Genomic DNA, 16,728 nt, shown 5'->3' on the forward strand with positions numbered 1-16,728 from the left:
TGCAGACATTCCAAACCCGCCTGGAGGCGTTCCTGTGCCACCTGCTCTGGGTGACCCTGCTCTGGCAGGGGGGTTGGACGAGATGATCTCCAGAGGGCCCTTCCAACCCCCGCCATTCTGTGAAAAAGAAATTATTGCTGTGGAACAACAGCAGAAGCGGCATGTTTTACAGCCCCAGGGTTAGGTGAGGTGGTACATTGGAGCAAAAGGAACGGCATCTCCTCTCCGTGGCTGTGGCTGGGGGGTCCCGAGGGCTGAGGTGCTGCAGGGCCAGCCTGGTGCTCGGGGGCTGCCTGGGACCCTGGGTGCAGTGCTGCTCCCTGAGCCCTGGGACACCCACCTGCCTCCTGCGGATTCCCTGCTTCTCTCTAGGGTCACCAAAGGGACTGGAGAAAAGTGTTAGAGGATGGTTTGGAGTTTTTTATTTTACTGTATCTTGCTTAGAATAGATGCAGTACTGTTGCCATTGTCTGGTTTGGCTGTCTCTTCTCTTATATACTTTAAAAACCTTTTCTCGCCTCATTAGGTGAGCTTTAGATGAAACACACATGAGTTGCTTGTGTTTCTTCATTTGAATTAGGTGTGTTGTATTCTGACCTACTTTGATGAAGAGAAGGTTATTCTGCTTAATCATAGAATCGTCTAGGTTGGAAGGGAGCTTTCAGATCATCAGTAATCAAATATTAATGTGTCACTGTCCCAGTCCTGCCCAGCTGCTCTTTCAGTTTAGGTCTGAGTTTGGGGGGTTTTTCTGACCTGCAGACTCAGGGAAAGAGAGTTGTCAATAGACAAAGCTATTCCTGCTATTCCACTTTTTCCCCTCCCAATTTGGATTAGATAGCTTGTAACGTGGCTGCTGTTACATGTTAGAAAACGCAAATACTTTTCCTCAGTACTGACATAGGCCAGTGTTATCGTTGTAGTCAGAATTAAAGTTGTAATGCCTTGCTAATAAACTGTTTTATCTTAAAACGCGTGAAGATCTAGGGAGGCCGGTCTTCGTGCTTTAACAGCAGAGCAAAAGATGAGTTCAGCGAAGTGTCGCTCAGTTACATGGGTCGTACGCTAGCAAAGTTTCCCTTGCGTTCAAAGGAGTCAGGATGAGCCCCTCTTCTTGGGCATTTTGAAATTCAGTAGGATGCGAACACACCTGCTCCTCAGGTGCTGGGGTTGGCAATAGAAGTCTGGCAATAAAATCAGTTAAAATTACTAATTAAGGACAACTCCACCTCTGGCTCTTTTTCCATGAACTCTACAAACCTGAGCCCTTTGAACTTACAAACCTGAACTAGTCAATTGATGCCCTTGCGCCGGGATGGATTATTCAGGGTAAGCAAAAGGCTAACTGGACAAAATAGCGTTAAAAATGCACCAAACAGAAACCATCACGGTAAAGGAGGTGCTGCTTTCTCCTGATGCCAGCATTCGTCAGCGTCAGTAAACTGTAACTGCGCTGCAGAATGCCGCTGGCGCTGCTGTGAGAATCAGGCCTTTGTTACTAATTAGATGTGAAATGATCGTTCTGTGATTAAGTGGTAGTAAATAAATGTTTGTCTTGTGCGTATGGGTAGCGAGAGTATCCCATTCGTTCCCGATGGGAAAGAGGAGGACTGTTCCTGAGCCAGAGAGAAGCACATCCCCCTTGGGCGGTGTGTGTCACAGTTTTGCGTGTAACTCAAAAGCAGCTTCAGTTCGGATCCAGGGAGCATCTCGTTTTAATTTGCTCGAGAGAGACACAGATAAAATACCACACTCTTTAGTGATTTGGTGACGGGAGAGTTAATAATTAAGTTTATATAGAGATAAACGGAAATAACTTTGTTCTGCCACAAAGTTTTGAACTTCTCGCGGCGAGCAGAGATGGGCTCATTTGTACTAGCTGATGATCTGGGCCGTGCATCTCAGTGATGGTCCACCAGAATTCGGATACACGGGGATCGTGCATGGGTTTGCGTTTGTTCACCTTCCTGCTCTCTAGGTCGGTTCTGTGGCTACACCACTCCTGCCAGACATGCAGGAGAGTCTTGGATAAAATTGGGTTTTGTCCGTATTTTAGGGATGTTTCGCAGGTCCTGTTCTGTCTTCTAAATGTTCGTAGATACAGAAAATCCAGTCCCTTGTATAAAAGCTTGCGCAATAAATGCTTTGCAGAGATGTCGGGGTGTGTTGGAGTAATTGCTGACAGTTTGCTCCACAGCTTTGTGTCAGATTGAACATCAGTCTGTTGCTTTTTATTGCCAACATGAGCCAAACACAGAAGTTGGCGCTGGCGTGGCCCCCAGCAGATTCCCATCTTGCCTCCTGCTCGCGGAGCTGATGCTGGCACCTTCCGTCCAAGCTTCTGCAGCAAGGTCCGGTGAAGGACTGGGCTCCATTTCTGTATCCCCTGTACCTGCAGTGGCCTCGTCCTCCTTTCGTGATTATTTACTGTGTTTGCTGCAGGGAACGCAGTCAACAAACCCCATTTAAAAATCTCAAACCCCTGGTCTCAAATGCAACCTCCAGGAGAAACTTAAGCACCCTGTTTTAAGTTTGTGTGTAGCTTGAAATATAGCTGAAATAGGCAAAACTCTTAAAAAAAAAAAAAAAAAAAAAGGCGTTAAAATACCACATTCTCATATTTTACAAATTCTAATGGATTTGTGGAGCTGACTTGTTCTCGTTTCCTTGGCCAGACCCTGAAGAGCATCACAGGGAACGCGGGAGGGCGAGTGAAGAAGTCAGACGGTGTCTGTCTGCTCTCCCTCTGAAATCTGTGGATTTAGAAATATTTGCGGGAAGGATACAGTATATTTTAAGCAACTTACGAAACGTTATTGAAAGGATTAAAACTTGGATGCCGAGCGTACAAAGAATGGGAGAAGGGTTCTGGGAAAGCTGTAAGGCTCTTGGGTGGCAGCCAGTACCAGCCTGCCAGTTGTTCCCGTCCATAATTATGCCAGCATTAGTGCTTTCATAAATCTTGCGAGGTGAAGGAGCGGAGAGACAATTTCCAGGCTATTAATGCCAGGATAATTAGAAATATCGGCCAGCCTCTCCAATTAGTGCCAATAGAATCCGAAATACCAGCCAGTCTGAGTAATTTGAATACCAGTCGGTCTCTGAGCGAGTCTGGGGAATGTACACCACCAGTTCTGGATGAAAAATATATACAATATCAGAATTTGTACTGTTACAAAGTTGAAGGTAGCGTAAATGTTTGGCAACCTTTGCAAAGTTTTAACCCACCGGTTTGGCAAATCGGCGTTTCCTTGGTCCGTTGCTCTCGGGCCAGGCGTTGTGTGATGCGGCGGAGATTTTCCGTGACAGCTATCACTGCTCGTCTGTTTGTCAATCACATGCTTAGCATTTGGGCACTTTGTTCTCTTGGAGAAAAAACATAGCAAAATTATTTAAAAAAAAAAAAACAAACAACAACGACAACAATAAAAAAAAATAATAAAAAAAAACCCAACAAAAAACCCCCCAACAAACCAAAACATTCTTAAGCAGAAAACAAAAAGAGATTAAATGTTTTCAAATGGTTTACAAATAGTGAAGTCGTTGAAGAGTGAGAGAAAAATTAATTTAATGCATCTAAACCTATAAAAGAGAGTTTGCATGGGGGGGGGGAGGTGGAAATCTGTTCTTAGTCCTGCACTGATGAATGGATATTTTACTGAAAAATAGGATTATTAATGAGGTTGTGTATAGTCTGGATTTTAAATATGATATTGCTCAGCTGTGAAGTACGGTGACCTATTATTTTTGTCCAAAAGGAGTTTTAGCATATAACTATATCTAGGCATTTTAGATCTGAACAAGTTTTCTCATTTACAAGAGACTTTTGCTTTAGGATTCATGATTCTCTTCCAATTCCACGCTTTAGTTTACGTGAGCCGTACAGGAATGATACAGCTGGAGCGGGTGGGTGAGGTCAAAGGCTGTGTATAAAACCAAGTTTTAGAACAAGTGTAGGATCCCACCGTGTAAATAAAAGTGAGTTATGGCCGTTTGCCAGCGTGCCGAACGTCTCTGCGGTGCCTCCAAACGGTTGTGCCGTGCTGGAGGTCTGCGTGGGCGCTCCTAGCTTGATAAAACACATTTTGGAGATTCACTAACAAACATTTTATGGAGTTCTTCTTCCTTCTGCGTTGCAAGCTGGGTGAAAAGAGGTGGAAATTGATAGGGCCTGGAGAACGGGCCAGGGAAAAAGGTATGTCCCGCTCGGGCATTTTTGAAATCTTCAGTGATGAAGTGATGTATCGAGCACGGGGGAAGAACGGTGCCTGGGAGGAGAAACGGAGCTGAAGGAGGCAGCAGCAGGGGAGGCTCTTGGCCGCAGGGGGGGACACCCATATAAATCATTTTCCCGATACTCTGCTTAGGTGTAGAACCATCGTGTCTTCTGTCAAGCTGGTGTACATCAGGTGAAATAAGTACTCTTGTCTATGGGCAGATGTTAATTTTACCGAGATAAAATAAAAACAAAAAAACTGTAGAGACAGGTGCCAAAAATAATAAACGGCGTAGCAGAGCTATGGTGGCAGAGCTCTTGCACCAGAAGAAGCTGCAGAGATGGGTGTAATCCTGCACCGGTTTGAGCACACGGGTGTGCTCATGGGGTACTTCATAAAGTGCCCCACTTTGAGGAGCTTTATAATGTTATTGTCCATTAATTTTGTATTCAGGTATTGAAACTGAAACGCCTTTAAACTGGTACAGCTCAAATAGATGCTATTTATGTAGAATTGAGCAGTCCAGGCCCTTTCTCCTGAAAGATTTCAAAGTGACCATTTCCCATGTGTGGTGTACGATGAAGCTGGTTATTCTTTATTGTCTTGGTGCTCTGTCCTATGAAAAGCTCAGCTGTGGTTTTACCCTTGGGCATACCAAGGCGGGTTGGATTGAAAAGGTTTTTGGGTTTTTTTTAAAGGTGGTGGGAAGGGAGAGAGCTTCTGAATGTCCCTGCCCTCAGCCATGCTGGTTTGCGTTTGATGTATGTGAGGAAGGACTTGAGAGGTTGAGGTCTCGGAGAATCATAGAGTGGTTTGTGTTGGAAGGGACCTTAAAGACCATCTTGTTCCAACCCCCCCTGCCATGTCTCGATGCCCTCTCTTGCTGCTGCGCCGTCTTGGCGCTGTCAGGGCTCACCATCGCTCCAGGTCACGTTGACGTGAAGCTCCCATAAACCATACTTCTGGCATCCAGGTTTCTTAACCAAGTCGCACGCTTTCCAGCAAATCCTCTTTGCTCATAACGTGCCGCGTGCTCTGAGATACGGGATGGGTACAGAACCTGGCGTGTTAAATACCTCTCCGTGATGCGTAGATCTATTTTGCCCTCGAGGGCTCGGGGCTGAGCAGAGGGTCACAGGAGGCTTGTCCCTCTCGGGTGGCGGGGCTGGCGGTGACGGTGGCCGGCTGGCGGGCAGCGAGAGCCCTCTTGTGGGATACGGCGTCCTTCCGAAGGACCAGGCAGGGTTATGGGGGATTCGAGGTGCAGAGCTCGGGTAGCGCCAGCAAGAAACGCTGGTTATAACTTTCCCGTGACCCGGTCGATTCAGAGATGAATTTCACCCTTAATTTGCACGCTTGTTTGTTGGTGAGTAGGGTAAATTGCATTTCAAACAGAATGACACGAACTGCAGCTGCATCTCGGGAAGATGATAAGAATCTGAAAAGAGGAGGAATCTGACAGCAGAGTGAGGGTGTTGATCTGTATTATTTTCGGTAGCGTAGCGATGCTGTCAGTGCTCTTTGCATGCTTTGCGCAGTGCCTGTGTGAAAACATCTAATTCTAATATCATTTAACAACTCTTTTTTTTTTTTTTTTTTTTTATCAGCACGGTGTGGTTTTGTTTCATAGCTATCCGATTACAGATTGCTCTCTTTCTAGGGAAAGAGGAACAGTGGTTTCAGAGAATGTTACTTTGGAAGCCAGAAGCATTGCAAGTTGACTAAGCTTTGTCCGGCTTTGGGTTACACCTTCCGATTAGCAGCTCAGAATGACATCGGTACTAGGTAAGTTATCCCAAGGTGCTCTCTCTCTCGAGAAAAAAGCGTTAGTTGAAAAATTGACAGCATAAAGTGGAATTTCTGGGGTTATGTGTGTGTGTTTTCTTGTTTCCTTTATGGTTTTGATTTAAATATCTGACATCTGCGCTATTATTAATGCTTTAGAGTAAGTCGCACCTTTCCTGGTGGTATCATTCAGCTCCCAGGGAATCGCTGTGCACCTTCAGGGGGATGAGGCTAACCTAAGGAGATAGGCTCCTTTTGAGGTGTTAAATGGTGTTTTGTGGTCTATTCCTAATACAAAAAGACTACATCTGTTATGTAAAATTCCCACTAGGGACCTCTGTGAACCAAGAAAAACAAGCAAGAGGAAGTTGAGTTACAGATTTTTGAAAGGAATCTTGATATATTTGTATTTCTGGTTTAAAGCAAAGCCCTTCTGTCTTTTTTTTTTTTTTTTTTTTTTCTTTTTCTCTCAGCAGCACAGTCCCTTCCTTCTTCAGCAGGGCTGGCTGCTGGGGTGGGGGAGAGAGGACAGGTCTACCCAACTGCCCTGCAAGACGGGTTTCAAGTTTTCCTTCTCTTTGCGCGTGAACAGATGCGCTCAGCTGAAGATGATGAGCAATTAGAAATCCTCTGGGAGTTCCTAGGGAGCACTGGGCTAAAATGAGCGTGCCCGAAGAGCCATGGTGCTGCAGGGGCTCTGTGCTCACAGAAGGAATGTAGGCTGGGAAAAGTTTAGCTGTGAAGCAACTAAACATCCCGTGCTCTTGTTGTAGCCCTTTATTGTCCTTCTTACCTAAACAGGATCTAATCATTATTACAAGAAGGCCGGAAAAAGAAACACTAGTGGTATATAATGATGTGTTTTGCTGCGAGAGATTGCTGTATTATTCTCTCTTCCAAAACACAAACCTCTTAGTAATACGTATCTTTTAAAAATTACTTTATTCATGTTCCTATATTCTCCCTCCGAGATATGCTGGGGCTGTCCATGTATGCACGGAGTCCCTTTTGCCGACTTCTTGCAAGATTAATTCCCTCCTTATTGAAATAATACCTGAACTAGAGAGAGAGAGACTTGAGTGTAAAAGGAAGGGGACTGCCAGTTTTATGCGAAGTTCCCAGTTTTGGAATCTCTTCTCTTTGCCAGATCCCAGATTTTTAAGTTATCTTAGGGCATGCTTCAACCCTCCCTCCTTTTTTGTTGTTCTCTCTCTCTCTTTTTTTTTTTTTCCTCAGGCTATTGAGTGGGGAGTGGACAAAGAATTATAGTTATGGTCAGCTGCTCTGTGTTAATCTATGAGATGAGCACCAACAGCACACGGCTTATTTTTATAGACAGCGCTCAAAATTATGACATGATAACGTCATCTATCACTTCGTGTCACAAAATTATTTTGGTTGGTTGTAATGCTTGCAGACTTCCCATTTGAGAAGTCATTCCCATTTTTGTCTTGTTCAGGTGTTAGTTATAGGTGCATTTTTTTAACTACAAGAATATTTCAAGAAATATGTTATTTTTGAGAAAGACTCAGAAAAAGGAGATGTGGTGCTTGTGCGTATCAAATTCATGCAGTGACTTTAAGGAACAAAATACGTTTATACTTCGGAAACAGAGATTTGAAAATTGCAAGAACGTTACCTTCAGTTGAGAGTTCTGGTGTTGTCCTCCTGAAAATTCACCAAAATCTGTCCATTTTAAACTTTGTTCTCAAATTTCCATTGAAAACAATATATTCTGCCTGGAATCTTGAGAGAACTCATCCTGTATTTGTTTGCCACAACTGCCTAATACGTTTCAAGGCATTGCGTGCTGGGATTTAGGGAAGATGAGAGCATGGATCTCCTCTGCCATGGATGTTCTCTCCGGTTCCAACCTGAGCTGTGGGAATTATGCTCAGCTTCAAATGCAAGGAGCTTTGGGCAGGGAAAGTTGGAAAGGAGCAGCCTGGAGGGTTGGAAGGTGTCTGTGCCTGCACCAGACAGCTCCTACGTGATGCAGAGCATGTGTGAGCATGACCAGATAAATTTTCCCTTCTTTCTTTGGAGGAGGGTGGTCTGAAATAGTGGGCCTAGATTTGCTGGAGCATGTGGCTTCCAGAGGCTGAGCTTGAATAGAAGTTGTGTTTTGAGTTTGAAAGGTGAAACTGCATCTCAAAATTGAAAACTTGAGGCTTTATTTCCAATGTTTTAGTTCCCTTTTTTTAAATGAGATTTTCCTCTACCTCACAGTGCATAGTAAGTTAATATTTTTCAGGCAATCAAATATTTTCCAATATTACTGTGATGAGATCTGTAAAAATGACTGTGAGGACACGCATAATCCTGCATTTCTTTTTCTGTTCTTAGTTCTGGCATTTCCTAACTGGGTGTTCATCTTTTCTACCTGGGAAATCTTAATACAGAACCATAGAACGGTTTGGGTTTTCAGGGACCTTAAAGATCATCCAGTTCCAACCCCTCTGCCTGGAGCAGGGACTAGACCGGGTTGCTCAAACATTGTGGGTTTTTTTGAAAACGTGAAATATTTCTCTAAATACACTGAGGTTTGGGGTTTTTAGTTTTAATTTTTTTTTTTTTTTTTTAATATTCCTCTCTCGCCTTCTCCATCCCTGTGCAGTGGGTACAGCCAGGAGGTGGTGTGCTACACTGCGGGTAACATTCCTCAGACCCCTTCCGCGCCAAGGCTCGTTCGAGCTGGCGTGACGTGGATCGCGTTGCAGTGGAATAAAGTGGAAGGATGTACACCAGAGGAAGTGATTTCCTACACCCTGGAAATTCAGGAAGAGGATAACGTAAGTACTGTGTTACTATAAAGTAACTTAGATTGCGTTTTCATTTATTAATTCAAGATCAGCGAGAAGATTGCGGGTTGGAGGGGTTTTTAGGAGTACTGGGCATTGGGCAGGGTGGAGCTGTGTGGTTTGTTCTGCTCCGCAGCAGAATTGTGAATCCTTAGCTAAAAATCCGTGCTGTCATCTGTGATTCCTTTACAAAGCTTCACAGGAGTCTGTAAGGTCTCGGGCAGCTTGTCCCTCCCCAGCTCAGCCTGCGTGGTGTGCTTGCCCTCTGCCACTTCTTTCTCTTACGTGTCTTAAACTGTCACGGTTGGTTTTGGGCCTATTTTTACAGCAAAAATATATTATTCAGGTCAGTTGCACCATCATCCTAGAAAGGAAATTATTGTGACCTTGCAGGTTAAAAGCAATAATAATAATTAAAAAAAAAAAGCACTTGACTGTAAAGCCCCTTTGCTATAACGTGTTCTAGCTACAGACTATAATACAGAGAGCAATTCCTCAGACTCCTCAGTTACGGGAATTTGTTTGGCTTTGGTTTTTCTAGGATAGCGTGTTTCACCCAAAGTACACTGGAGAGGAGCAAGCCTGTACTGTGAAGAATCTCAGAAGAAGCACGCAGTATAAATTCAGGGTAAAAATCTTTTTTTCTCTCATCATTGTCTGTCTGTCTATTTTCTGTCTTGGGCTTTTTTCTAGGCACTGTGGGGAACCTTTAGTACTACCTGCAAAATCAAGCTATCAAACACGAATTTATTTTATAGTAAGACCTAATAGATTAAACCAAAGTTGTATTTTTACTTTTAGTACAGAAGATGCTCATTGCTCAGCCTTTTTGAAACAGGCATGGTTCTTGGTGCTGTCAACTGTTAGGTACGGTCTTGTAGAAGTGTGGCTGAGAGCCTGAGGTGGCTGTAGTCACCTGCGTTGCTCCCCAAAAACTTGATCCGTGGTCACAAACCCCACCTCACTTCTACACGATGGAGCGGACGCTGTGAGGAGCCCAGCAAGCACGGCTTCCTTCCCCAGCTCAGGGGCCCGACAGGCAGAAATTGAAGATTTTCCCATCTCCAACGTACACGTGGCTGGCTTTGGAGCTGTGTTTTTAGCAGGTGTTGGTATCTCCTGCTCTCTGGGTGCTCCTAAATACAGATCCCCCAAAAGAGATGCTCCGAACTCTTTTTGCAATCGGACAATTCAGACATCCAGCTCGCTGCTACTGAAACCATCAAGCACAAGGGGGGGGATTTAATTCATGCCAGACAACGCGTGCTTACAGAGGAGACATCCTGCTAACGCTTTTGATGAAATAAAGGTTGATTAAGTAAAGTGCCAATGGTAGTGTAATACGCGGTTGTAGAGGCCTTTGTTTGGTACTGAGTGAGAGTTTGGCGCAGAAGGGCCAACGATGCCAAACACAACACAGCGAGGTGCAGAATCTCGTTCTCTGAAGCGTTTGACGTGTCAGTGTAGAAGGGAATCACCAGCGGCTGCTTCTAGTGAGGTTCCACAAAAAGCAGTGCTGGTGTATGCTATTTCATAATTTTGTCAGTGGCCTGGAAGCAAACAAAGTTTTATTTTTTTTATTCCTAGTGAGAGGATGGGGAACTCCAGGTTGGGGAAGCCGTGGCTCTGCAAAAGTGTTGAAGACCCTACTTGAACAATCAATTTAATATGACTTTTCAGTTCCTGCCAGGCCAGTGCAATCTGTAGCTGTACAAATAGGGGCACAAGAAGGACGTGGGCCTGTTGGAATGGGTCCAGCCAAGAGCCACGAAGGTGGTCAGAAGGGTGGAGCCCCTCTGCTGTGAGGACAGGCTGAGAGGGTTGGGGGTGTTCAGCGTGGAGAAGAGAAGGCTCCGGGGAGACCTTAGAGCCCCTTCCAGTCTCTAAAGGGGCTCCAGGAAGGATGGGAGGGGACTCTGGATCAGGGAGTGTAATGATAGGACACAGGGTAACGGTTTTGAACTGAAAGAGGGGAGATTTAGATGAGATATCAGGAAGAAATTCTTTGGTGTGAGGGTGGTGAGTCCCTGGCCCAGGTTGCCCAGAGAAGCTGTGGCTGCCCCATCCCTGGAGGGGTTCAAGGCCAGGCTGGACGGGGCTTGGAGCAACCTGGGCTGGTGGGAGGTGTCCCTGCCCAGGGCAGGGGGGTGGAACTAGGTGATCTTTTAAGGTCCCTTCCAACCCAAACCATTCCATGATTCTCTGATTTATAAATGTTGCATGACATTTGTAGCTCACACTGACCCCCTAGAGCTGTTACTGGGGTATTTGTCGAGCCCGTGTATCTGGTGTTCATGGCAAGGTGTCTTAAATGGAAGGACAGTCAGAGAAGAACCAAGAGATGATACACAGGAGTTGATACTGGCTTTAGTGACTTGTTTAAAGCAAGCGTATGAGCTAGAGGACCTCAGATTACTTTTTTGGCCTTAAAAAGTACAAATTGTTTTCCTCAGACGCCTGTGTTAGAAGAGAGGATAGAAATGAGTGCTCCCGAGAATAACAGAGCTTCCCAAGTGGAAAAGTTCCTGCTAGCTTATATTTACAATTAGCAATTATAATACATATTTTATTACTCACTTCTCTGGCAGCAGACCTCTGTCCCAGAGGCTAGCGTGAGGTAATACAGCTCTCAGCAGCCACGAAACATTGGACCGTTCGGGGTTTCTTGCACGGTCCTGATCTGCTCAGTCTCCTGGCCAGGTCCTCACGTCTTCTCTCAGCTTAGCAACCTTCTCCCCCAGGTCAGCAGAAGGCTTTCTTGAGTGGAGACCAAGGATTTGGCTGAGAAAGTTTATTTTGTGCGCATCCCGCTCGTTTCAGCGGCTGTAGACGATGCATTTCTTCTTTTGCATTTCATACTGCTTAAGCTTTTAATTGTGTGATTACTGATGCTCTGAATTAATTCGTTTTAAATAGCCGTTTGAAATACCTCCAAAACAAAAATAGCATAGCTGTTGTCATCGTTTTCATCTTTTATGAGTAAATAACTGCAAGTTGCCATGTGAATTTCTTTTTTTAAAGGGAAAACCGGCAGCGCTCTTGTCTTAAACGTGTCATGATCTATTGCTAGTGGAGGGAGGGGAAGAGTCAATGTGGTTTGTAAAGAAACAATCTAATATCTGTTATTAGAATCCCTCACGCTTTGTTGGGATGTGACGTTCTTTCCGGTTTAACGATATTTGTGCAACGACTAAAAGAAGTCTCACGCAGAACCGTCAGGAAAAGCAGTTGGAGTGAACAACGCTAAACTTGTTGTGGTTTTGTTTCAGCTGTTTGCTTCTAACGTGGAAGGAAAGAGTTCTCCCAGCGAAGTGCTGGTCTGTACGACGAGCCCGGACAGGCCAGGACCTCCCACCAGACCCGTTATTAAGGGGCCAATAACATCTCACGGCTTTAGTGTGAAATGGGGTAAGCCGCCGCGGTTTGTCACAGCAGAGCTTTTTTGGGTCACAATAAACTCAAATCAAATTACGTAAATGTGTATTAGAACTTAGATTTTTTTTGTTTGTTTGTTTGTTTTGGTTTTTTTTTCACGCTACTTCTCAGTCCAAAGTTGAACGTGTTTGGAGGGCTTGACAGCTTAATTTTTTTTAAAATATTTTAAAAGATGTGTGGAGGCACTTATGTTTTCAGAATCGAAAATGTTGCTTCTCTTCATTGTCTAATTTGCACTCAAGTGCATCTTCGGGCTTTTCACCTTCCATTTCCCGTCCGTCATTCCAGCTGCTTCCTTTATCGATGGGGCGAGGCTCCGCGCTGCATCTCTTTCAATGCTTTTGCCACGCGTTTTGTTTGTAGCATCATTTCCCGGCTGCCTTATTCTGACTCGTGCTGAAAGCTAACGCCTGCTCCCCGCTTCTGCAGTAAATTCCAGGGGGTGGTTAGCGCGGGGGAGCTTGTGGAGGAGAAGGAGCGGAATCAGAATCAGGTTCTGTAATCTCAGCATTTCACTCCTCACCTTGATTTACTGACAACTTGCCTTATTTTTGCAGATCCTCCACAGGATAATGGTGGTTCGGAAATCCTGAAGTATCTATTAGAGATTTCTCAAGGAAGTCCGGAAGGTAAACTTGAAACAAGGTGTCCGTTACGGCTGCTATAAAGAAGTACCGACCCTTTGGGCTATTATTGTTATTATCATTAATGCACTAATGCTGTACGTACAATTGCAACCCACTTACGTACTTGCAGAGTTCCTGGGAGGGTTTGGGTTGGGTTTGGGTGAGTTTTCGTTGTGTTTTCTTTTTAAAGTATGCTCTTTTTCTCTAATACTGGTGGAATTTTAGGTTATATGGCTGAACGCACTGTTTCATTTTATATTTTTAATACGTTTTAGAAATAGTTATATTTGTAAGTCTATGTATTCGTATATGTGTCTATGTATTTCTTTAAGCAGGAATAATATTCACGACTAATATTATAATATAATACTATTATTAGTATTATTATAATACCATTATTATAATACTAATAATATTCAATAATATTAACAACTCACCTGAAATACATCATTAAGGATTTTCTTTCCTCCTAGCCCCTAGTAAACTTGTTGCATTCTACTTCTCTAAACTCGGCTACATCTCATTTTTTAGCAAATCAATGGGAAGTGGCATATAGTGGATCGGCTACAGAATATACCTGTACTCACTTGAAACCAGGCACTTTGTATAAACTCCGGGCCTGCTGTATCAGCACTGGCGGACACAGTCAGGTGAGTGTTATTTAACAACAAGGACTGCCGGGTTTATATTTTTCAGAGATTTATCTGCTATTTCTGCTGCCAAAAGAAGGCGGGTATTTTTCCTGTGGCGCAGTAAAGCTACGCCGATCGCAGCTAATCTTATGTCGCGAGTTGCTGAATTTTGGAAGACTTCTGTGTGTACCCGATAGGGCTTTTTCAGGGAAATTGTAATTTAGTGAGATTTTGTTTCCTGAAAACCAATCTGTAGGTATTTATACTTACACTAGAGAAGACCATTGTGTTTGTCTGCTCTGGCCCCTTGCTCGAGAAGGGCCACGGACTCTCATGTACATGAGCCTGTAGTGACCGAGGCTGGTGAGCGAAGGTGCAGTAGGAGTAGTTTGTTGTAACAATTAATTACCTTTCACGTGCCTGAATTCTTTGAATTTTTGGCTTCCTTTTTCCAGCCACTGATTCTTGTCATTCCCTTCTTTGATTTAAAATCATTTCAGTACCTACGCTTTTACTTCTCCTACTTCAATTATTTTTTTTTAAATAATCGAGTACTTTAGGCCTTGATATTATTTTAAAAACAAGGCAAATGAAAATAAAAAGCCCCTCAAAATTAGCAATCAGCATTTCCTGTGCTACAGTTTTGGGTATGCTAATGAGAGAACTTTTAATTGCATTGGTAAGTAACATGCTTAATAGCATCTCCCATTCTTTATCGTTTATTTTGATTTTTATTAAGTGTTGGTTGCAGAAAACAATTTCTTGTGGCACTTTCTAGCCGTGCCTCGCTTTGTGGGCGGTGATGGAGAGCTAACGTCGGCTCCTCTTCTCTTCCAGTGTTCTGAAAGTTTACCTGTCCGTACGCTGAGCGTTGCACCGGGTCACTGCCGGCCACCGAGAGTTTTGGGGAAGCCGAAGCACAAAGAAATCCAGCTGCAATGGGGTAAGCCAGTGGAGCAGGGCGCTACCGAATGGCGTTTATCTTCATGACTAGTTGCTAAACTGTGCTCCCCCCCTCAGTGTTAGTTAGGACCTGTCTCCATCTCAGGACTAGAAGCTATCAGCTGTATTAGAACATCCACCCTTTTACCACAAAAACACCACGTGATGCAGGATCTTTTTTATTCCTCTGCAGTATTGCCTTAGCAGAAGCGTTTGGTGCTTCTAATATAAGACTCCTCTCAGAAATTAGAGTTAGAACTCACTGAGCGTTTTGGCTGGCATTTAAACCCCGCTGCACAGCCTAACACGCACAATCTGTTGGACACCTGTAATTTTGCAAAGGACGTGGACCGTGGACATGACACTAAACTGTCCAAAAATGCACCTTTTTCAGAATACAAGGTACATGCCAATATCCGAGAGATTTTTTTTCTTTACTACGATAATCTTGCGGCATCCAAAAGTCTTTGTGGTGTCATTCATTAAGGAAGATTCTAGAGCAGTACCATTTCTAACTGACAAATACATCTCAAAGCCAGTACTGCATCCAAGATACCATGTTGTTTGTGGAAGACTGTACGTTACAGCGGAGCACTGCTTTACAGAACCCCAGACGGGTTGATTCTGTGGCACAGGCTTGTACATACAGCATGTAAATATTATCAAATATGTTGTTTTCATGGGGAAAAAGGTGCCCAGAATAAAACAGATACAGGCACAGACGACAAATTCAGTTTCCCAAAAAGTTGTTGTTCCAAGTGAAGCGCAGGGTTTCGATCGTCGTACAGAGATGCGGAATCTCATAAATATTAGCGGTGTGACTAATAACGTTGGAGGAGGGCAGTTGTGTGTATTTTTATTGGGTGTTAATGAGGCTTTGCCAGAAATCCCATGTATAAGTAGTAGCTTTGGAGAGTACATGACCCACCTCAGCCTGTGTCCAACCGTAGCCAGCCGCCGTGTGCCTCCTCATTTCTCTCTGCCCCAGAAAGAGCGTATTCAGCCCCGGTCCCAGTCTTCGTGCGGCTTTCTGTACCTTTTCTCTCTCCCCCCTCACTGACCAATTTTTTTTTTGCACGTGACACCACCTTTAATACTGGGGGAAATAAACCAAGAAGCTTTTTTTCTTCCTCAGGAGAGGATGGTAGCTGCTGTCTCCTGCTTAAAAAGTAGCTGGGCACCTCCTGGCATCAAACGCAACTTCCCAGGGTGAAAGATTATTGCCCTGGGGGAGCTGCTGCTCTCGCGTGTGACGGTCTGACCTGGGGAAGGTTTAGGGCTAAGGGCAGTACCACTTCTAACTGACAAATAGATCTCAAAACCAGTATAAAAATTCACCCTTGCATCCAATATACCATGTTGTTTCCTGGAAGACTGTACCTTATGGTATTTATTTGCTTTATAAATGTCAGTTATGTACATGGGTGAGGTATTGAAGGTAAGGCATCTATTGAAGAGGAAAATCATGGAATGGTTTGGGATAGAAGGGACCTTAAAGCCCACCCAGTGCCACCCCCTGCCCTGGGCAGGGACACCTCCCACCAGCCCAGGTTGCTCCAAGCCCCGTCCAGCCTGGCCTTGAACCCCTCCAGGGATGGGGCAGCCACAGCTTCTCTGGGCAACCTGGGCCAGGGGCTCACCACCCTCACACCAAAGAATTTCTTCCTCATATCTCATCTAAATCTCCCCTCTTTCAGTTTAAGACCGTTCCCCCTCATCCTGTGGCTCCCCTCCCTGATCCAGAGTCCCTCCCCATCTCTCCTGTAGCCCCTTTAGGGACTGGAAGGGGCTCTAAGGTCTCCCCGGAGCCTTCTCTTCTCCAGGCTGAATCGTTGCTGATTGTGCCTGTGGGTGTATATGTATACATATATCTGTGGTATGTGAAGCAAAAAATTAATCTTCCTGGCATTTGTTCCTTACGTTATTAATGAATTGTATGATTTCTTTATAGATGTGCCTCCATCAGAAAGTGGCTGTCCCGTCTCGGAGTACAGCGTGGAAATGACAGAACCCGAAGAAGTTGTTTCTGAAGTGTATCATGGGCCTGATCTGGAGTGCACCGTCGGCAACCTTCTTCCTGGAGCCACGTATCGGTTCCGAGTGCGAGCTTTGAACGACGGGGGGGTACGTGCCGCGGGCCGGGGAGCGTTCTGGCTTCGTCTCCGTGGAGGTGGTGCCGTGCCCAGGACGGGCCCTTCTGCAGAGCGGGTTGTGATAGTGCCGGTGCTCGGAAAGGTGGAGATGGGCAAAAGTGAGAAATGTTTAAAGGAGCTTTGGAGGAAGAGCTTGC

At 44.7% G+C, this 16,728-nt stretch overlaps 1 protein-coding gene across 1 annotated transcript in view; it reads left to right on the top strand.

Moving 5' to 3' along the window:
* FNDC3B (fibronectin type III domain containing 3B) overlaps positions 1-16,728 on the top strand; it is a 213,868-nt gene that overhangs the window by 149,410 nt on the left and 47,730 nt on the right. Inside the window, exons 12-19 of the mRNA XM_063338682.1 lie at positions 5,878-6,002; positions 8,620-8,794; positions 9,345-9,431; positions 12,073-12,211; positions 12,796-12,867; positions 13,396-13,514; positions 14,334-14,439; positions 16,390-16,562. Of these exons, the coding sequence (XP_063194752.1) occupies positions 5,878-6,002; positions 8,620-8,794; positions 9,345-9,431; positions 12,073-12,211; positions 12,796-12,867; positions 13,396-13,514; positions 14,334-14,439; positions 16,390-16,562 (996 nt within the window). The remainder of the gene's footprint in view (positions 1-5,877; positions 6,003-8,619; positions 8,795-9,344; positions 9,432-12,072; positions 12,212-12,795; positions 12,868-13,395; positions 13,515-14,333; positions 14,440-16,389; positions 16,563-16,728) is intronic.

The sequence above is a fragment of the Chroicocephalus ridibundus genome, chromosome 6, assembly GCF_963924245.1.
Source record: "Chroicocephalus ridibundus chromosome 6, bChrRid1.1, whole genome shotgun sequence".
In the NCBI taxonomy this organism is placed as follows: domain Eukaryota; kingdom Metazoa; phylum Chordata; class Aves; order Charadriiformes; family Laridae; genus Chroicocephalus; species Chroicocephalus ridibundus.